Source organism: Chaetodon auriga, chromosome 5 (assembly GCF_051107435.1).
Source record: "Chaetodon auriga isolate fChaAug3 chromosome 5, fChaAug3.hap1, whole genome shotgun sequence".
In the NCBI taxonomy this organism is placed as follows: domain Eukaryota; kingdom Metazoa; phylum Chordata; class Actinopteri; order Chaetodontiformes; family Chaetodontidae; genus Chaetodon; species Chaetodon auriga.
In genome coordinates, this window is record NC_135078.1 from 16836210 (window position 1) to 16858586 (window position 22377).

The window sequence follows — 22377 nt, forward strand, 5'->3', positions numbered from 1 at the left end:
CAAATACTCTGAGGTATTTGTACTTTACTAGAGTATGTCCATTTTATGCTACTTTACATTTGCACTCTTCTACACCATTATTTTACCTTTTACTCAACTACATTCATTTGACAACATTAGTTTAGAAACAGATTCAGATATTTAATACAAGTACATAAAGCAGATGCAAAATTAGTGATGCTTACACATGAATGCATCACTATTTATAACCCAGTGTACTTTAAGTGTATTTTGATACTGATGTAGTTTTACTTCATTCAGATTTTGAATGCAGAACTTTTACTCGTACAGAGTGTTTTTACTCTGTGGTAGTGCGACTTTTTAAAGTGAAATAATCAGAGCACTCTCCACCACCGTCCCAGCGACGAATTACGAATCGCCCTCGTCGGCTTCCTTCCCGCTGCCCTCTCGGTGCGGAAGTGTTGTCCTCAAGAGCAGCAGCAGCAGCAGAGCCAAGGCTGCCACTGTTTGGATAAACACAACGCTAGTTCGGTAGCAGGGTTTCTTGCGTCCGCGTCTCTCCTGTCGGGACTTGTCAGCGCTCATCTTGACCGTGCAGCATAGCAGTATTATGCGAGCACCGTCCGGTGTGTGGGAGCACCGTGTGAAGTGGTGAGAGATGTTTCATGTTGGGTCTACAGCTAACTTAGCATCCAGTGATGGACCAAGCTAGCCTGTCAGAAAGCTGAACTGTGTTAGCAATGCAACCGTGTCTTTCTCTCTAAGCAGTGTTGTTAAGTTGGAGCAAATATTAGACGCAAAGCTGTCGCGACGTCGGGCAAATCACAACCATCACGTTAAGACTACTTTGTGTGTGTGTGTGTGAGAATGCTTAACAAATGACCACCTGTTCACTGTTTACATCTCTTCATTCGGCAGCAAGCAGACGATGCATCGGTGCTGTTCCCTTGCTAGACTACAGTGTGACAATAACAGAGCTGCTGTTTTGTACTCCAACTGAGGCAATTAGGGTTTTAACATGCGATAAGTAATGCATTCACAACACGAATAACACAAGTGACATGTTTTCGACAGAGGGATAAGCACGGCTGCTCCTTTGTTGTGCTCGGCACTGTAGGCTTAGGCTGTGCACGCTAATGTAATTGGTTTTTACAAACAAAAACAGTATTTGGTTGTGATACCATGCTGGGGGGCCGCTGTGCTGTTTACCACAAGGGCAGAAGAGTGTGGTGACAGTCTATTTGCAGCATAATATATGTTCCCAGCTGTTTGGCTATATATAGATCTATCCTGATCGTCCTTCACATTTTAAGGATAAGCTCACATTTTTTTTAGGTCTACCTTAATACTATACTCACATGTCATTATGTTATTAGCTGCTGTTGTTCCTCTTCTCCATGCTGGCTGTGAAGGGATCTCTCTGTAAAACCAGTGTGAGTGATGGGGGACAGTATCCACAGTCTGTTAGTATCCACAGTCTTTGGTGTGCATTCTGAAGTGTAGCTGAAGATGATATGAGGCTCCAGCAGTCTGAGTCGGGCAAATCAAGTGGGCTCCCTCTGAAGTTACTGCGATTTTAATATGAAAATACCTCTTTGTGTTCCTATCCGTCCAGCTCTCCCTCTGTGTGGGGAAACACAAAGAGATAATTTGCTTTGTTTGAAGAACAGCAAAGGAGAGTGATGAGAAATACTCACATGTTTGTATTTGCATGTACTTTAGATTTGTTTTTATTCCAGAGGATATTGGTATCAGAGAAACTTCCCTGTTTTATTGCTGCAGGCGTCATGTATTAAAGTGATATTGACTAATAAAAAATGGTGTATGGGAAAATTATTGTGAAAGGGTTGATGTGTACTATATGTGAGGCTACTTTTTTTTTCTCCACCACACTATTTGGGTTGGGTATTTAACTGACCTAAATGTGTTTGAGTATAGAAAGCTGTTAATTGATCCCCCCTAAGTCTTTCACGCTGGACCCTTAAGTCATAACTTTGCCAATTTTATACTATTTTATTTCAGCAAAGTTTTTGCATGAATGGCTACGTTAAGACAGCGTTAAACTGTTGTATTTAAGGTGTTTGGCTCATTTATGAAATGAGAAAGAAAAGGGATTAAAGGTAAGGCACTGAAAGAAAGCATTCTTTTGGTATTGATACCAATAAGACCTCCATATAAGCAATTATACCCTGTCCCTTGAGGTCTTAAGAATATTGCTGAATAATATATTAACTAATGAATTGACTCTTGTTGTTCCAGAGTTTCCTTGAATCATCTATATGGGCCATCTTCTCTCGAAAAATGGTTACCGCCTGAAGAAGAGGACGCGCAAGTTGCACCACAGGAAGAAGAAGAAGAGGAACTGTTTCCTGCAGCTGCCTTGCATGCTCTGCTTCATCGTCCACAGCAACGCCACCAGTCTTGACGACGACAGCGACCATTTGGAGGCCGGCGTCAACGGCAGTGGGTGCCGTCACAACAGCATCACCGGAATCAGTGTCCCTGGTGTGGGCGGAGTTGGCATCGGAGCGGCAGCCGCTTCGAAGCTCGCTGAGCGATACGCAACACTCGCATCTCCTGAGGACTGCTCCAAGTTCCTGTTGTCACCACGGGAGTTGGCTATCTGGGAAGGCCAAGGGAGGAGTCTTTTATCAGCTGTTCCTGCTAAACTGATCCCACCACCGGCGTTGTTCCGAACCGCTGGGGTGTCCGTGACTGTGCCCATACCTGTACCTGTGCCTGGCTGCACCAGCGACTACACTGAGATGGTAAGGAGCTGAGGAAGGTCAGCACCGGTATGCCAGTTGTTGTAGCTGGTGAAGACACAGCTGGAGAATATTAGTGAAAAATATTATGAAGCTTGACACCACTGACAGCCATTTGTCGCAATGACTGATGTATAGTAGTTCATTACCTCTAAAAGATCATTAAATCGACTGAAGTGTGTTTGATCAAGACTGAGGGCATCCCAGTTATTAATACTAATATGCACTGAAAGGGCTGTTTACAGATGGGCTTGATTTATTGTTTCACAATGTGGGCGATTCTATTTGAAAGGCTTTCTGGCCAAATTTGCTTTGACTTGCCTGAAGAAAATGCGGTTCCCCCTGTGTGATCTGTCTGTGTCTCTTGGTGCAGGTGTGTAAGAGGAAGTGCTCAGAGGTGCAGAGGTGCACCCCCTGTAAGCAGCCACGCTGCGCCTTCGCTGCCCCTGACGGAGGGTTGGAGAACGGAGGAGTGGGAGGAGGTGGGGGAGAGGCTGCCTCGAACTCTGAAACTGGCCACTGCCACCTTCCCCTCTGTCCACTTCCCTCCTCCTCCTCCGCTTCTTCTTCCTCTGCCTCCTCCTCTTCCTCCTCACCTGCTGATGGCTGCTGCGGGTTGGGTCTTCATGCAGATTTGCCCCACAGTTCAGACTCGTCCCCCTGTTGCCTGCACCATTATGACGACTGCCAGGCGAGAAGTTCTGACGCTGCTGATCACTTAAGTATCAACCACCTGCCTTCCTCCATCCTTCTTAAGGTCAGAGTTCATCAAAGAGTTGAACAAGCTCTTTGCTTATATTTCCTGATGTTTTTCAGTTGGTTCGGTACTTTGAAAGATGTTCAGCCAAAGATTGACACTAAATGGAAATATGCTGTGTAAAAACGATTGTTCTCATCTTTTTCAACAAATGAATCACCGCAACTGAATTGTTGTTCAGTGTCTTTCACTGGACAGGAAACATGCATGCTGATTGGATTTCTCTTGTGCATCATATCCTCATTGCCTCCTTTCAGGTGCTCTCCCACTTGACAGTGAAGGAGCGCTGTCTGTGTGCCTCTCTGGTGTGTAAGTACTGGAGGGACCTCTGCTTGGACTTCCAGTTCTGGAAGCAAATCGACCTCAGTGGCCTACAACAAGTAAGCACAAAGAGCCGTGCATTTTTTGAGACTATCATCAGTTCATCAGTTTAGTTAATACTTGGCTGGAACTTGTCCTTAATGTCTTGCCAACAGGAGAGATAACTGCTTCTCTGATCAAATAAACTTCATAACTAACAAAGTTTCGTTCTTTCAGCTGACTTGGTGTTCCCCTGTTCCCCAGGTAAACGATGATCTCCTGGTGAAAATAGCCTCTCGGAGGCAGAACGTGACAGAGATTAACATCTCAGATTGCAGAGGGGTCCATGACCATGGTGTGTCCTCCCTGGCCTCACACTGTCCAGGCCTGCAGAAGTACACAGCCTACCGCTGCAAGCAGCTTGGTGACATGTCGCTGTCGGCCTTGGCTACACACTGCCCTCTGCTGGTGAAGGTGCATGTGGGCAACCAGGACAAACTAACGGATGAAGCACTAAAGAAGGTACACATTTAGAGCCAGAATGGAAGTGATCCAGTGCCTCTTTTTTTCAATGTCTGGATCTTTTGTTGTCTGTAATATGTGTCTCATTTGTTTTTCATTCCCAAATGAAAAGTGTAGTCATACTGGTAACGCTCCAGTATATTCGGGTGAAGATTTTCAGTTTTTAGTCTTACATATGTTCAATAATTTGTCCTTTTTGCCTAGTTGGGAGAGCACTGCAGTGAGCTGAGGGACATCCACTTGGGCCAATGCTACAGCATCACAGATGAAGGCATGGTGGCTTTGGCTAGAGGATGCCGTAAACTGCAGAGACTCTACTTGCAAGAGAACAAACTGGTTAGTCAAACAAATCTTGTCTCATATTTGTGCTTTTTCTCCCTGATTGCTTCAGGGCGTCTGCTCACACAGCAGCCCAAGTGTCTGTATGTCTCTGTTTGGCAGTGTGAAAATCTTCCAGTTTGCATTTATCTCATATAGTCTTATCTTATAAGACTATTTTCAAAGCTCTATGACCCTGTCTCTTTCATTTCTTTACTGATTACTTTTGATTACTGCGATGTTGAGTCCAAGAATTCATGCACATGTGTGTCCCAAACCCGTACCTGATGCACCTTCTTCTAATAAATGCACCGCCAGCTTGGAGGAATGCCAGGAAACATCTACATTACTACACAGATTTATTCAGTTATTCTCCTTCTGTTTAGCCCCACTGAATCATCTGTTTGGTCATCCTGTTCTTCTGCTTACTCACTCGCTTTGACACACACATGTATGCGACTGCCATAAGGAAGTCCTTATCATAGTTTGCCTTTTGGTAGATACACTGTCTCATAAACACAAAACTGCATAATATGAATTTAATACTTCAAAACTCAGCCTTAGAATCGAGCATCAGTCATAAATGCACCTTAATATTTTACATTTTTGATAAACAACTACATACTCATAATTCAAATCATTATTATAATCAGAATTATTGCAAATTTCCCACACTTCAATGAATTTAGCCCCCAAAAAGTAAAAAATAAATAACTGGCCCGCACAGGCTCCCTGATCTGGTCAGATCTAGGAAATTCTTACTTTGCAAATTTGCATATATTTTTTAAAACTGCTGCAACTGATTAATGCTTGAAGATTGGTTCATATTAACGCCACATGCTTTCGTGAATGAAAATATGTGAACGTACACATAAGTTTGCCGACCAACGTCTCAATCAGTTTAATCACAGCAGGAGTCACAGCAGAAGCCGTTGACGGACTACCTTAAACCACCACTCGATGTCACTGTTTTCCAGTTTCTGAAAACAACCTGGCAGCTGCTTCCTTTTTTGTGAGCCACGACTTTCTCATAGTGATGTTGAGTTGTGCTTTTCTCATATATAACACGTAACACATATCCCCTTTTACTACATTTGTCTATTAGTATTGGACTCAGACAGAGAAAGAGACCATAAACAGTCATTTGGCATGTCTGTTTCTCACCCCTTTTTATTTAGATCTCACTCATGCTCTTGCACTATTTTCTCCTAATATTTCTTTGCATGTCCGTGAGTAACCCTGACCTTGATGAATTAGACCGCTTTAAGTTGTTAACAACAGCTCAGTTTGTTAAAACCCCATTCATCAACTTAATAGCATATGAAATTAGCGATTGCCACTAGGTGAGAGATTAATACTGCTGCTGATAACATTTCGGCTCGGCAGTATCAATTTCAGCCAGTCATTTTTCAGACGTGAGATCGTCACAGTTATTTTAGCTTCCTGTCATTAGAGCACAGAGAAATGGGCCGAGCTTGTATGGGAATTGTTATGTCTATGCGCTCTGGTTGCTTGGCCTAAAATTGTCATTAAGTTTGCCAGGAATTAAGACGACCCAGAAACACTTCCATTTTTCCACAGAGGCCATTTATTCTCCCTGACAGCTTGAAAGACTACCTAAGGCTCTCTTCTCCAACTTCTCAGGAAAAAGAAAGTGTTGTGTTGCTTTGTGGGAAAAGGGTTGGAAGCACAGTCCCAGAATGAGTCTGGCTGAGCGTGATGCCTCTGTGAGATCCAAAAATATGCAAATGTCTTGCAAATATATGCAATGCTAAAAGATGGGTTTTGATATTTTGCTTTCGTACTCATGTAGACGTGGATCTCATTATACAGGTTGCATCAATGTAATAATCATAAATATTGTATTACACATGAAGAATTTACACGTGACTCAAGCGTTTATACTTTGAGGATCTTCTTTCACCCTGGGTCAGCTGTTTATAGACCAACTAAAAGGGTTTGAGGCCGTGTGGAAAAAGGCTTTTCTGAAAGGTGTATGAAAATGAGAGGGTGAACACTTTTGGGACCATGTGGGCTTTGAGCTGATCCAGGAAACGGCATCCAGACGAGCTTTTTGGTTGTTAGTGTGCTATAAATTGCACAGTCATGGGACAGAAAAGTGAAGGCCTCTCCTCCTGTTTCCTCTCCTCCTCTCTCCTCATTTCCTCTCCTCTCCTCTTGCTTTCTCTCTTCTCGTTTCCTCTCCTCTCCTCTTGCTTTCTCTCCTCTCATTTCCTCTCCTCTCATCTTGATTTCTATCCTCTGCTCTTGTTTCCTCTCTTCTCTCCTCTTGTTTTCTCTCTCCCTGTTTCCTCTTCTCTCATCTTCTTTTCTCTCCTCCTCTCCTCTTCTTTTCTCTCCTCTTTGCTGCCTTTTGCGGTACAAGGATCCTGTCTCTGTCCCTCCTAATCAATCACAGACGAGGATGAGCCTCTCACTCACTCTGATCTGCCCTCTCTTTCTCCTCCTACAAAATTGAATAATTGAATTGCTGCAGGATGTTTCTGTGTGGTCTCCCACTCGCCCTCTGCCTTTTTCTTTGTCATGCGCACACACATGCATTTTTTTCTGTCCTTCCTTTCCTCCTTCTTGTCATAGCTGTGGCTGCAGTTCCATGCCAGAGGGCCTTTCCTCTGTGTTAAGACCACATCCAGCTCTGTAGATGGTTAAATAACATTTTTTTTTTAATACTTCAATGTTAGTAGTAATTCCGCTAATGTTGCTCTGTTTTTTGCCTCTCCTGTCATCATTATGTAGTATTACACCTCAAAAGTCTAAATCTGTGTTGGCTAGCTGAGGTGAGGTTTTAGAAACTTTGGAGCGGATACATGTTTGGGGCTGTGATGTAAGATGACATTTCTCACTGTTCCTTTAATTGTAAAAGGCAGAGTTAAAGGACAGCGCATAAATTCTTGTCATGATTATCATACTGAAGGGCACACCAGTTTCTTTTCTTTTCTTTTTTTGGCAGTTGAAAGTTGCTAATGCAATGCAGATGATGTCTCCAGCAGTGACTAGTGTCTCCAAATTTTGTTTACAGTTGACAAATTGACGCTTGCTCCGTCATTGCTTGTTAGCCCGGGGCCAAATCAGCCCAGGGCTACAGATAACCCTGGGCTAAGAGTGTGTTTTGTGAAAAGCAGGTGACGCCGGTGTCTCTGCGATCCACTCCTTTTGACATCCACCCTGCATTCTTTATTGGCGTTCATCCAGTATTTATGCCAGAGTTGGTTATATTGCACCAGTTGCCTTTCAAGGCTTGTTTTCATCTTCTGAAGTGTTTTCTTCTCTCCCACATTCATATTCTGTTCTCTTCCACCACCTCGAAGGGCAAAGGCTCTGAGAATAGCAAATTCCCCTTTTCCTCATCTCACTTCAGTTTGCCGTAGGGGGGAGAGGCAGCCCTGAAAGTTTAACTCCGAGTTCTGTCAGTTTCATAGACCGACTGGTGGACCAACTATAAGCTGCAAAAACCTCTTGTCACCCATCTCTCCATGTCGGTAACTTTGCTCCAATGTTCCTTTGAATTAAATGCACATCGCAATCTGCAAACATTTTTGCTGGGGAAGCACTTTTCTCCTCTCCTTTCCTTTCTCTTAAAGAAAAAAAAACTTTATCTGCTCTCCTGTCTTGTTAAAATCAAAGAGTGCGCACTTAATTTTCCTGCAATGTGATGGAAGATCCCTCCACTGGCTCGTCTCAAAGACAATGTGTCTGCCTACACACTCTGTCTCTCTCTCTCACACACGCAGGCTCTGATTATTTACAGTTTTAATTAGTGCAAAATGTGGAAATGTAAGTGGAATTGGAGATGACCTAACATAGATTACCATGTGCCCTCAATTTAGGTGTAATTACCACCGAGCATGTACAATCAGAGCTTCCCACCCGAGCTTTCACCGCGTCTCCCAGCTCTCTCATTTAGGTGTTTGGGATGGAAGGCATGTATTTCTCCGTGGAACAACATGAAATCACTGGAAAAGACGAACTGTCAGAGTGAATGGTGTTTCTTGGCCACCGGTCAGGGAAGGAGGGCCTCATCTCCCGCTCTGATTGGTTGTCTGTCCAGCTTGTCAGTAGTCGGGTTTTTGCTGGCAGGAAGGACAGCGAGGCTCCACCGGTCCAGTCTAACACAATCGCAGATTAAATTGTGTATTGACATTAGCAGATTTAATTAGGCAGATTAGAGGCAGAGCAAAGACAAAGGAAGCGATAATGATAGCTGTCAGTTATTATTGGATAGACCTTTTGACACAAACACACGCAGGCCGAGTTAAAACAGTGGAAGCGATGCACATATGGGAGCAGATGAATTGAATAGCTGCCAACTGCTCTGGAGTCTCCTCTGGAAACTTTGCTCACGTATTTGACTGTGATTAGAAATAAATGGAACCGCTCTGACGAGCCAGACAAACACACAGTTACACACAAACAGCGCATTATCCATCTCATTTCAAGATCTCCCCAATCCCCCCAGTCCTTCATGGGCACGTTGGACAGGAGTTAAGACTGTTCAGGATGTTGGATGTCAGTTTAAATGCTAATGACTCTGGATTATCTCTGTCAGATTGGGGAAAAGCTCTGCTCCCATCCAGAATTTCCATGCTCTCATGTCATCAACAAGCCTCTTTACTCTCCTCTCTCCATCTTTTTGTCTTTCGCTCTCTTGGTCTGTCTTTGTTTCGGTGGTTTTTGGAGGTAGCTCTGCGTAAGTGGGTAAGGTCAAGATGGAATTTAGTGTACTGAACTGTGAAGAGGGGGAAATACCTTCAAAATAAAATTAAGTTGTCCTTCCTCTCTTTTATTAGAGTAGTGAAAGGAAGGTTGGTACTGTGGTTGGTGCCTGGTTTTAAGCTAAAGCAATTAGTTGATTAATCAATCAATCAGCAACAACCTAACAAGTGGATGCTGTGTAGTTTCTGACCACTAGTGGTGCTACAGAGCTGCATTTTTACGTTCGGGTCCCTGTTTTGTGTGCAAGGCTGTGACATGGATATAAACCATGCAAAATTTAAAACAGTTACTGAGCAAATGTTTTATGAGGAAGACAAACGCACTCAACAGGTTTGTTAGACCTCAAGGATAAACACAGTCACACGTTTTCCTGAATGAATGCAGACAACTGTGCTTACAAGCTAAGCCTACCGGGAACCTTTCAAGTCATTTTTCTAAGCAAATATATCAAAGACACTTTCATCCCGGCTTCTCAATGTCAGTATTTGCTGGTTTTCTTACACTTCTCTGACAATAAACTCAATGCCACTGTTGAGCTCGACACTTCATGTTTGACGTCGGAAACACCAGTCGACAGAAAGAATCGTTGGCTCTCTTGTTCTGGTTGTGACTGTGTTGCAGGGTCTTTGTTAACTGAGACACTTTTTGTTTGCTTATTAAATACTGTCAAAAGAAGCGAGCTTGACGAGGTAAAATAGTCCTTTATTAGTACCACAGTGGGGACGTGAGGCTTGTTTAGTAATAAACAACATGAATTCTGCTCTAAAACTTTTCACTGTTACCGCTGCCTACGTTTCAGTGTGCAGTGAGCTCGCAGCACACTCCTCTCTCCGGTATCCTCCTCTTCATTGCTCTTCTGAAGTGCCCACGTATCGATCTGTGTCCCCAAAAAGCTGCTCAGCGCGCGTGTGCGTGTTAGAGGCGGCTGCTGATCAGCCTTTGCCTGAAGACTAATCAGATGCATTAATGAGCACTGACTTAAACTTGGACAGCCGACTGCACTCAGACACAGACTTCGTCGATATGTTCCCTTCGCCGTCTGCCCAAGAACAAAACAAGTTTTAAAGGGGAGACAAAGAAAGGGAAGAAAGTGAGAGCACTTTTGGAAATGTGAGTCTGTGAAGTGTTCCTCCAAAGCGATAGTTCACCTTGCTCTAATGTTTTCTTTTCAACATTAGTTACCCCGGGAACATATTCAGCATCAACATTAGGCACCTTTTCCCTGACTCCATCAATAACGCAGGTGAAATTACTTTTTGAAAAATAAGAAGAGGGCCCCGGTGTGGCAGGATGCTCTCTTGGATTCCCTGAGTGGTTCAGAGAAATGTTAAAAGTGGTAAACTTGCAGAAAGAAAACAAAGTCAAGTGAATGACACGCGTTAAGTGACAGAGTCAAATATCGTCGTTTGGCTGAAGGGAGAGCAGCTGAAGCCGTGAGGGCGACTTCTGCTTCTAATAACCACACTTCTCTTTGCTGACTTGAAGGGCAATCATAGTATTATCCGTACCAGGAGAGGTTAGATTCCAAATTTTATTGTCCTGTGCACAGAGAACGAGTTCCACTGCGCAATAAAATCCTTAATTTGCTGCCCTCTTAAAATGACAACCATAGAAAAATATGCATGAAGTCAAAGAAAGTTAGAGGATCAAGGAAGCGGAGCTGTTCAACACCTCTGTAGCCTGGGGGGGAGCCAGAGAGAAGAGGGAATACTCATTAAAAAGTTGCATCAATGGAAGCAACAGTGATACACTTATCCTGGTATGATGGTGCTTTATAACTTTTATTATTATCTTTTTCAATCATTTGTCGGTTTATGGCAAGACCTGAATTCAATGTGCTGTTAATTTCAGGTCTTCAATCTTTAAACTTTCATATTTCGTATTTTGGATTGTGTCAATAATTAGTTTTGAGTGCTTTTGTGTTTGCAAATCGCCACCTGAGGGACAAATAATGTACTTAGTATTGCTTTGAAGGGTGAGGGACAAATCAATGACCTGAACAGTGACTGAGGTTGCATCCAGGCCTCATGTCAGCACGTCTGAAGCGTTGAAGGTCTGTGGCACCTGAAATGTGTGCTGCTGCAGACGTACACACTCAGGGGCTCTGGGTTGGCGTGTTTGGCTTTCACCTGCAGAGGGTGTAGTAGGACTGGAGAAGAGCAGTGATACAACAGTGAGCACAGGCGGATGAATGCATGTGTTTCTTCCACCGAGACTGCACGTAAAAGACCCCATAGTTTTTGTCAAACTAGAGTTTATTCATACATATTTGAGTAATTTTTCCATTTAATTAACTTCTTTTTTTGTGGTTTACATGTAAAGGCAGATTTCAGGAAGGAGTATTCACAAGAGGTGCTTTAAAATCACCTTGATTTGGAGAAGAATGACGCTTTGTAACCTGTTGATAGAGTGGCGCTGATATTTGCCTGTACAGGTAAAAGTGTGTGAAGTGGGCGGTTGCTGTTCGCACCTTTCATGTCCTTTATGAACTGCATGTAATTTCTGTCAGAATTTGAATACTGTTGAAATGAAAATAAGCGTTTTCTCACCCGTAGCCAGAAACTCTGAATGGCCTTTGCAGTGGTAATACATAGCCTCTTAGCACTGTAGATGTAGCAGCACTCATCTCCATGACGTTATCAAGCATTCGCCCGCAGCTACCAGAGTACCAGGAAACGCACTGAGGAATGTTAATGTGAATGTGACTTCCATTTCCATTCGATTTCTGTCCGTTGCTTACTCTGGCTGAGCCCATGGAGGGGGGGGGAGGGGGGGGGAGGGGGGGGGGGGGGGGGGGCTGAGATGAAACCCACAGTTAATTTTTTCTCTTCAAACTTGTATTACTGAGTGGCTGTGCAAAATGTATCTTGCCGTCCAGCCAACGACTCACTGTTATTAGATTTTATAAGCGGACACTGTTGAAGAAGAATACTTGCATTGGTTGAGGTTAAATGATTTGAGGGAGGTAAATAGAGTTCAGATGATTGGCTGAGTAATTCATTAGTCCATTAGTTTTACTTTAATAATTTCTTTCATTTTTAAGCAAAAATGCCAAACTTTTGTTGTTTCCAGCTTCTCAAAATGTGAGGATTTGATGCTTTTCTTTGACATATGCGATAGTAAGCTCAATATTTTGGGGTTTTCTCAGATGCAACAAAACAAGCAATGTGATGTCACCTTGGGCTTTGGTAAAACACAATGTGTATTTTTCAGAATTTTTGGGTAGCCTGCAGACACAATTTGTCATAATCCATTAATTGTTTAAGTCACTGCTTTCCAATCTGGGGGTCCTGACCCCCGCTGAGGGTCGCCAAAGCCTCATGGGGGTCGTGAGGCCTTCTTGATTTTAAGGTGTGCAAGAAAACTCATATATATATATATATATATGTGTATATATATATATACACACACACATATATATATATGTGTATATATATATATACACATATATATATATATATATATATATATATATATATATATATATTTTTTTTTAAAGTTTAGATTCTTATTTAAGATATAAACAAAAAAGAGCTAATATTGCACCGAGTGTCAGAGAGAAGAAAACACTGAATGTATCAAAAGGAAGTCTATTAAATATGTAGAATTGTTAAAAAGTAAAGAGATAAAACGTAATACAGACAGAGAATAGTGTACAAAGTAAAAAGTTCCTGGAAACATCAGGAAAGCTCATCTGATATTCACAGGAAATCATTCATCCAAATTGCTTGTTTTACTCAAACATCCTGCAGTGATTGCATTCATGATTTGGGTTAATTGTACAGTTTATCAGTTGTTCCGTGCTATTACTGTTATGCATTGAATATGATATGAAATATTCATAAAATATGTCACTCAGTCGGGGTCGCCAGTCTGTCAGTGATAGAAATGTGACAATTTGCTCCTTTTCTTGTTCTTATGATACAGTAAACTGAATATTTGTGAGTTTTGGACTGTTGGTTGGACAAAGTGAGACGTTCGATGACATGACCTCGCGCTCTAGGATATTGTGATGGCCGTTTTTCATTTTTCAACGTTTTCTAGACCATTCGATTAATCGGGAGAGTAATCGTTAATTGCTCTCCCGGATCTTAGCGTGTTCATCCTTCTGTTGTCCTTCACTCTAAAGTTTTGAGACCTGTACATTTTTCAACCAGTGACTTTCACTTAAAGTACAATTACACCAACTCTGATTTGGATATTTTGGTAGCTGGTCCACCCCTGCTAGCCAGCAGCAAATTGGAAATGGTTTTGGCAACACATCAGCCAGTGACTTTTTGCCGATCAATTTTGGTGACAAGTATTTGGCACCCGTTTCAATCCTCCTGATGGCCGGTGCCGGGCTCCGACCTGGCCGGTGTTTAAAGAGCATTGCTTTGGAGGCCCTCCTGTTTATCCAGCCGCTCCTGACATGCAGCCAGAGATGTCACTATGATTCATGGCCCTTTCCGACACCTCGCTCACGCCTTTACTCTTCTTAATCTCTTTGCGCTCTTTTCCCTTCCTCTCTCTCTCCTTCTCTCTGATGATGAGTTTTCCTTTTGTTTGAGATGGGCAGAAATGATGTCATCATTTAAAGCAGGAGCACGAAGCCGGGATGGAAGCCTCGCCTTTAGCTCGGCGGAGTCGTCTGCATGTATCGTGATGAATAGCTCTCCTTGGGGATTCACTGGTGTCCTGTGCTGTGGAGGAAAGACAGAACAGTAAAACAGAAGAGGAGACGACTGAGGGAGAAAGTCTACCTTTTATCCTCTTTTCACACTCACGGTCCCGCTACTCATCCCATCACTCTCCTCCTCTCTCAAACAAGCCATATCCTCCCTCTTGACTTCTTTCTCCCCCTCTGTCCCCCTCTCCTCCCGTTGTCTCCTTGTGATTGAGGGGCCAAAGCGGCTCTAATCGCTGCCTTCATTAGTGATGATTGATAAGAGGCAGAAAGGCGCGTGTCCGTACGAACGTCTATAGATGAAGTGTGTACATTTGTGCGAGTGTGACCCGTCCGCTCCTCAACATTTCCCTTGTCCACCGCCTCACCCTCCAGCAGCCATCGCCCCTCTGCATCCCCCCGTGATGCATTCGGGGCCGGCGATGGCAGCAGCGGTTCAATACTTGGGGTAATGAATGTGTTTAATAAGCGCAGTGGGTCGATGGGCTTAATGAAGGTGTGACAGAGGATGGGCCTTGAGAATGCTGCCGTAACGAGACTCTAACGAGCCTCTGGGGTTAACAAGGTCAAGCTATAATCGGGATTCCCTCACCTGTACAGTTTGTGTCTGTCTCTCTGTGTTTTTGTGCGCTGCTCCAGCTCTGGCGCTCGGCCTCTACCTGCCCCCCCGCTCTTGTTTAGCACAGTCCATTTGTGTGTCCCTCTATTGGTTTGTCACTTGTCTTTGTGATGTTTTTATTCCAGCCCCTGTCCTGTCTCTGCTTGCCTCCTCCTCTGCAGTGCTTCCCTCCATCTTGTTCTGTTTTTCTTTGTTTCTGTCCAGTTCTCACATGCCTGTCAGCCTCCATCTCGCTGCAGCTTGTCCATCTTCTCAAGGACGACCTGGCTTAGGAGCGCTGGCTGAAAAGCTCTGCCGTTGTGTGAGCTCTTTTTTCCCCTCGAAGAGGCCTGCCAGGCTATTTCTGGAGGCTTGGAGCTTTTATTGTTGTGGGTCCTCACTCTCGATCATAGAGACTGACAGCTGCACATCATGCTTCTTGGCAGTGGACAAGTTTTTTGCTTTAACTTATCTTTATGAATTAAATGTTGATTGCACAGTGTCGTGGCTGTAGAATAATGACACCATCAGCGTTTGGATTGGTTCCCTATAAGCCTCGCTTTCACGATCTCTTGGGAAAATGAAGGTCCAGTCAGTCTGGCATCATTTCTGTCTGTTTTATTTCTCCATTATCGACTAAATGAATGAATAATCTCGCGCTTTTTCTGCTGATGTCTTCGTCCACTCCCCCCTTCACCCTGACTCCAAGGCCTGCTGTAGTTACTTGTTTGTGCGAAGCATTACTCCAACTGTGTTTTATTCCATATAAAATAATTTCACTTTACCTCCTCAGTGAACATGCTTCCCTCCTCTGTCTTATTTCCAAAGTGGTGTTGATTCTTTCTTCACAGAAATTCGGAAACATGCAGTGCATCCTGTGTTTTGATTGGCTCTGTGGAGAAGCATTTGTCTTTGTGACAGCGGGGGGACAAAGTTGAAAAGTTGTCGGTTTCCACTTTAAATGTTGCACATTTTATTTAGAGCTAACTCCTCTATACTTAAATAAAGCTCCTTTGGTTGCACTTTTCTGTAATGTATGTTATTTTTCGCTGTTGTACATTAATGTGATGTACTGATTGTTCCGAGAACAAACTGAAATTTTGTGTCTGACTTGGTTCATGGTTGATTCAAGTCACCTCAAAATATCACACTGTGACATGCAACCGAGGCGCAGTATTTGCATTGTACTATGGGGGAATATTGAAGTTCTAATTTAATGGACATTATGATTTTATGTCTAAAGAGGAAATCAGATAAGGTATGCAGCAACAGACATTCAATACAACAGCTGTAACTTTTAAAAATGTACAAAAAATCTTGTTTGTGTATTTTGTGAGTTGATGCAGGATCCCTTGTATTGTTGGACGTTTTGTCCATGTCTTTGTGAGAATGCTGATATGTTTAAGGATACTTTGTGTGTATTTTCACACAGGATTTTGCTTGTTTTAGTATTTTTCTAAGTTGAGTGTAATAGTACGGCCGTGATTGTGGCCTGTGTCTTCAAGACGAGCAATAACTTGAGTGGCTTTCTCAGAGGAGTCACAGGAGAGGAGATGTCATTTGTTTGTTTCCTTCTCAGGCTGCTGCAGTTGTTGCTGCCTAAAGCGCAGAAACTGAGACTTGCTTATTGGTTTGCTCCTGGTTTGCTCTGGGAAGAATTTTATTTTGAGTACCAATTTAACATCGGTTAGACAAGTTTTTACTTTTTTCCTGGTGGATTTAACTCCCTTACTCTGATGGACTTCCAAGGGGAGTCAACTGGACTGGGAGTCAATAAAGACATTTCTGTTCAGCACCACACACTGTTGTTTTTATGAACGTTTTACTACTGGAGTATTTTAAAGGTGGTGGTGGGTTTTCTAAGATTCAGGGTTCTACTTCTGGAAATATATTGTAAATACATGCTTTCAGTAGATATTTGTCCATTGTTTAGTGGGTTCAGGATATCGTTTGTCATTCTTAAGGTACTTTTTCGATCAATCGGTTAATTATTTTCTATATGAAGTGTCAAAATTAATAGATATTCACATTTCTACATTGTTCTTGCTCATTAGGACCAGCAGCTGAAATGAAATCAATATATTCATTTTACACTTTTATGAAATGGAGAAAAGGAAGCAAATGGTTGCCTCAGTGAAGCTGTAACCAGCAAATATATGGTGTATATATTTTTACTAAATTAACGACTCAAACAATCATTGCTGAAAAAAAAAAAAAATAGACTTAATTTTGTGTTGCAGTTTTAAAGAGCAACACCATTTCTAGACTTTTGAAAGATGGTTTGTAAAGACACATTAAAGAGTAAAGTATCATCAACAAAAATAAATAAATAAATAAGTAATTGTGACATTTAAATCTGCCTTCTGCTGAATTTATCCAGATCCAAAACTTTGCTGGGTGGAAAAATTAAGTAACAAATATTCAGTGTTGCATGTCACCATCAGACCTGTAGAAGGAACCTTGTCAGCGTGTGCGCAGGATGTACACAACACACAAATTTGTGCTGCTTGTCCAAATATTCTTCCACTTGTCCAAAGTGATAATGTCATTCATTTCAATAACGCAATATTCAATAAACGCTGCAGCAGCTTCCTCTCAGCTGCCTTCAGTACACCACCCTCTCCCGTCTTAGAGAAGCAGCCATTACTCTCCACTTCCTCTCCCTCCAGCACCAGTATTTCACCAGTGGAAAGTGTGACTTCCTGAACCTCACATTTCTTCGCCTGCCGTTGCCAGAGTGCAACACCGTTATGAGATATAGCATCGAGACAAGCAATCGATTAATGGTGCACTTAGCTGGGCTAATTAACAGCTATGTAGAAGTGGAGAAAGCATCAGGCAGCATCAAGGAGGTTGTTTCCCTATCGCTGAGACCCCGGACAACCTTTGAAGCGTAGATCACTTTACAGCATGGTTTACATCAGGGGTTGCAGGTCCTGGCAGCTTCATAGACACTTTGCACATTGCTCTGGGTCAACTTTATCACTGGGAAGGATAGCACAGGTCACTGAGGTGAACAGAGAGTTCGATTGACATTGCTATTGCAATGAAAACACATTTTGTCTGTTGGACAACTTCAGGACGCTGGTTTTGGATTGCAAAATGATGAGCGTGTAGTTAGAATATGAGTGGAGCGCACGTGTTCTGCCTGGGAACAAATTAAATATGTCTACCTTGTTTTTCTTGTATTTTCCCCCGTCATTCAAACCATTTTCCTCCTCTGAGAGTGAGAATGACACAAACAGCAGATTTTACTGTCACCTGCCACTCCAAATCCCGCTCTCCCTCTTCCCTCCTCGACTCTTCCTGCCTTCCTCTCCCCTTCTCTCCCCTTCTCTCCTCTTCTCCCTTTGCTCCCCTCCCCAGCTCCTATCCGATCTACCTCCAGTGTGAATTTGGCTTAGCTAAATTAGCTCTCAATTAAAAGTGAATTTGGTGAAAATGAGCACGCTCCAGAGGGCACAGATAAAAGGGAAAGGCAGAGCCGAAGGGCTGCCCGGCTGCCTGTCTGGCTGTCTGTGCTCGGCTGCATCGTGTATTTTGGGGCATGCAAAGTAAATTATGTGTGTTGTTGAGTGAAGGCAGCTGATTTGCATTTAGATAAATCCCTGTGGATGTGTGGTTGTCATTGAGATTCAGGGGGCTGAATCCAGTGGCCCCCTAGCCAGGCAGTTCTACCTGCAGGGGAGGATGTGTGTGTGTGTGTGTGTGTGTGTGTGTGTGTGTGTGTGTGTGTGTGTGTGTGTGTGTGTTTGTGTGTATCAAAGCATGCTGTACTACCTGGAGCATTTGCCCCACTTTTCTAGACAGCAGTGAAGGGATGAAAATATGAGCAATTACTGGAAACAAAGGTGTGCTCACATGTCTGTGGTTGCACAAAATGAATTTGTAGCTGACCTTTCTATACATGCACAGGACTGAGATTAGAACTAATAAGAACTGACTGTGCACAACTGGCGGCCACTACATCCCATTAGACATACTGTTGATACAGTATGCTCGAAAGCAAGGTGACAGTTTTCATGCGTTCTTTTTGATTACGTAGCAGCAGCCCCTCTGCTCAAAGCCGGCTCAAATCGCCTGTCACCCGCAATGTATGATATCTGGTTTGAGTTCTGTGTTCAATGTTAAATGCATTTCCATTCCTTACTCCTGTGTGGTGATGCATGAAGCCAGATTCAGCACGGAGAGACTCTGTTTTTAACAGATTAGTGTATGCACGTAAGATATGTAAAAGATTGATAAAATCTAGTGTCAAAATAGTCCAAAGGATTCCAAATCATTGAGTTAATTTACAGGAAGCCACTGTTTAGGATAAAGTCTGTGTAAGCTATTTATCAATATATAAATGTATCAGTTTGGCAAAAAGTAGCATCAAGCGCTAGATCACTTGTTGGTGGTGTCACTGTTTGTGCTGGGTGGCGTGGTTCAGCACTTTAGGCCTGGAGATGGATCAGCAGAGGGGGAGGCAGCTTGCTGCTGATTGACAGTCAGGGCTGAGTGTGGGCAGATGGGCTGTAGTGGCTGTAAATATGAAGCCTGTGTGACAGGTGAAGGTCAGTGTGGTGGGAGGTAGAGGAGCAGCTGAGCCTGGTGGGAGGGTGATGTGCCCTGTGTGTGTGTGTGTGTGTGTGAGCGAGAGAGCGAGCTAGCTAACACATGCCTCTGAGTCTTGGTTTTGCTCTCTGTGTTCTTGTGTGTGACATGTATTTCATTATTAAAGCTGTTGGCTTCAGCACACTTGTCATGAAAACCCAAGACATCACGTTTTTGCCTCAGCCTTGTTCTGGCACACCTGATCCAATTTAAAGCGTCAATCTGCAGGTGGTGCGCAGTGCAGTTTCTGCCCAAACATCCACTGTGTACGTTAGAGGCTCAAAAATCACACTTCAATATGTACATGTACTGCAGTTTCAGGGTCACAGCTTGATACTTACTTTAAAAAAATTAGCTGTTTCTCATTGGCTACACTCCTTGTCAGGATTCAAATATTCAAACATGGACATCTGATATGTACAGTAATAGAATGATCCTATTTAATATTTAAGAACGATCATCATTAAAGAGTTTTTATTTCCCTGTTGAAAAATAAAGTCAGTGCTTTGTGGTGGAAAAGGAACATTGTCACAAACATCTTGTCCTTATGCCTCAGTATGATTGCATATTGGCAGCATCCCTACAGCTGAATCTGCAACAGGAGGAAGCTGGTGGAGATGGACTTGTGAGGCATTAAGGGTTACGCTGTTTAATGGGATCCGGTATGCAAAAGAAGAGCTGGAGCAAAAACCCGGAGAACTGGTGAGCTCTGAGAACTCAAAAGCTTAAGTCGTTGCAACAAAACTAAGCTTTTTCCTCCAATCAAAATAGTTTATTTTTGATCTATAAGATGGCAAACATGACTATTCTTCCTAAAATGATACATCAGTTTTTTCCAAGTAGAACTCGATTTCACCTCAAAATGTTATACCGCTGTTATTTTATGAGCTTTGAAAGATTTATTTTTGCTCATAATTCATAGGGTGTGGTGTTTTTTCACCATGTTTTTACTCCCTTATATTCTGCAACTTATGTCAGTGGTTGTGCAGTTTCTTCTAAAACTGAAGTGCTCTCCGTTTCCCCTGTGCTTTTCTACTCTTACTTCATCTGAAGTGTATTGATAGAAAGGGTAATCTTAAACTGATTACCCCTCTTTGACTGCGTCTGTGCAGATACAGACTAATGGTATTCAGGAAACTCTTTGCTCTGCCTCCCCTTTTACTGTACCTTCCTCCATTGATCTCTTTCTCTCCCTCTGTAAATCCCTCTCTTCCATGAGTAATCCATTGTGGTGTTCCCATCATGTCTGCTGGAGCCGTGCCAGAGTAGCGTGGGATTACTACGGCTGGAGACACACACACACACACACACACACACACACACACACACACACAGCCTATATATACACTTTCAAATGTCTCCCTTCGCTATGTGGGGTACCACAGGAATGTGCCAGGGGATGTCCATGTTGACTGTAGAGGGCCTGTCAGGTCCCTGTGTGGCACTCGGTCAGGAGAAACCTTCGCCCCTCCGCCTGCAGGCTTGTATCAAGAAAAGATAAGGTATTGAGGTGATAATCCTGGCCTTCTTAGTCACTTTCTCACACTCCCGTCTGAGAGTCTGGCAGTGAAATGAAGGGATTGTTAAGTCAGATGAATCAGTTCGGTTGAATAGAAAACGAACGAGGTGGGAGAACAGTTAACAGCAGAGGGAAGACGTAGGAAGTAGGTCTTGTTAATGGCAGTGCCTTTGGGTGATATTTAGACTTTTCTATTTAAAAAGTTGACACTTTAATGCTGTAGGGCGTCTTTTTCCGTTAGGATCCTTTGAATGCGCGTTTATCGGAAGAGCTGGGAAAGACTCCCATACACTTGGGAACATTCATGTCCGAGGACAACTCATGGCTGTTTTATGATTTCAGAGTTGGCCGTGAGATGGTTAAAAATACCGTGAAATGCCAATGCAGTGCTATATCCATGTATGTTTAGTTTTAAGGAACTTCATAAACACTTTTTACAAGTTGGAAATTGGTAATATTTCCTACTTGTTAATGACTCTGATACAGCATGAACACGGCATACAGGCAGCACCTTTTAATGGTGCACAAAAGGAAAGTTTGAATGGAAACCTGCAGGACTGGAGACCTGAGAACTGGGCCGAGGGGCTAAATAAAGCCTTATTTTAAAGAACTTAGTTTGCTTAAATTACCAAAAATACGCATTTTTATGAGCAGAACTTTTCATTTGAAACAAGTTCTATCAACAGTAGAAAATACGTTATTTTAGAGATATGAGATAACTAACCCCCCCCCAGTGTTAGCATTAAGATCAAAAACAGCTTTGATCTGACTCAACAAAACTGCACTTCAGATCTGATCATGCTTGCAGGAACTGATTTCATCCAGTGTAGCTCACCTTGTACAGTACAACCACTGTGCAGTTTTAAATTAGAGAGCTAACATTGGTCTGTGAATCTTAATTAAAGGTACCCTGTGGGGTTTTTTATTGTGAACAAACGCACTTTATTCTGTTTTTTGGCACCCGTTTACACGCTGCTAGTGCTCTTAATTTGAGAAAGAGACACATCTTTGCCTCATAATGTGAGAGATGTTGGTATGTACCATGATTTGTATATATTATAATATAGCATATTGTGCACAGGCTCTCTTTCTACTTTATCTACTGACAGCGTATGAGAGGACGGGGTGAGGGAGGTCTGCTGACTGGGGGAATTAAAGAGTTCTCCACTCCTATATGGGAATCAGCAAGATCAGGTAGAGCCAGCCACGGCTGTGTGTGTGTGTGTGTGTGCGTGAGTGTGTGTGAGAGAGAAAGAGAGTGTGTGCAGTCTCATCCGGCCTCTCTATTTTACTTTTTCCTCCTCCCCTCGTCTCTCCTCTCTGTCTTTCTCCCAGTAATAAAGCAGAGTATTTATTTCCTCTTCCTCGGCTCTCAGGTCTCTTAAAGGGAGTCGGGGACCGTGCTGATATTAGACAGCATGTGTGTATTTGTACGTGCGACAGTGTGTGTGTGTGCGTGCCGGCGCTGCTCCTCTCTCACTCTCACGCTGCGCTGTCTGCTTGTCTCATCACCCATCCCAAACGTACAGTTGCGTCTTCTTGCGTGCTAACACACCGAGATTGAAAGTTGCTGATTCCGAGCCACGGGGACTCATAGAGGAGAGGCCTCTGGCGGGGGCTGATTGAGCTGTGCTGAGCTGA

General features: G+C 43.1%; 1 protein-coding gene across 1 annotated transcript in view; it reads left to right on the forward strand.

The window, feature by feature from the left end:
* Positions 1-387: 387 nt before the first annotated feature.
* Positions 388-22377, forward strand: part of fbxl17 (F-box and leucine-rich repeat protein 17) — a 210350-nt gene continuing 188360 nt past the window's right edge. The window contains exons 1-6 of the mRNA XM_076731680.1: positions 388-612; positions 2221-2729; positions 3100-3483; positions 3741-3863; positions 4048-4305; positions 4510-4641. Coding sequence (XP_076587795.1) covers positions 2241-2729; positions 3100-3483; positions 3741-3863; positions 4048-4305; positions 4510-4641 — 1386 coding nt within the window. The 5' untranslated portion in view covers positions 388-612; positions 2221-2240. The remainder of the gene's footprint in view (positions 613-2220; positions 2730-3099; positions 3484-3740; positions 3864-4047; positions 4306-4509; positions 4642-22377) is intronic.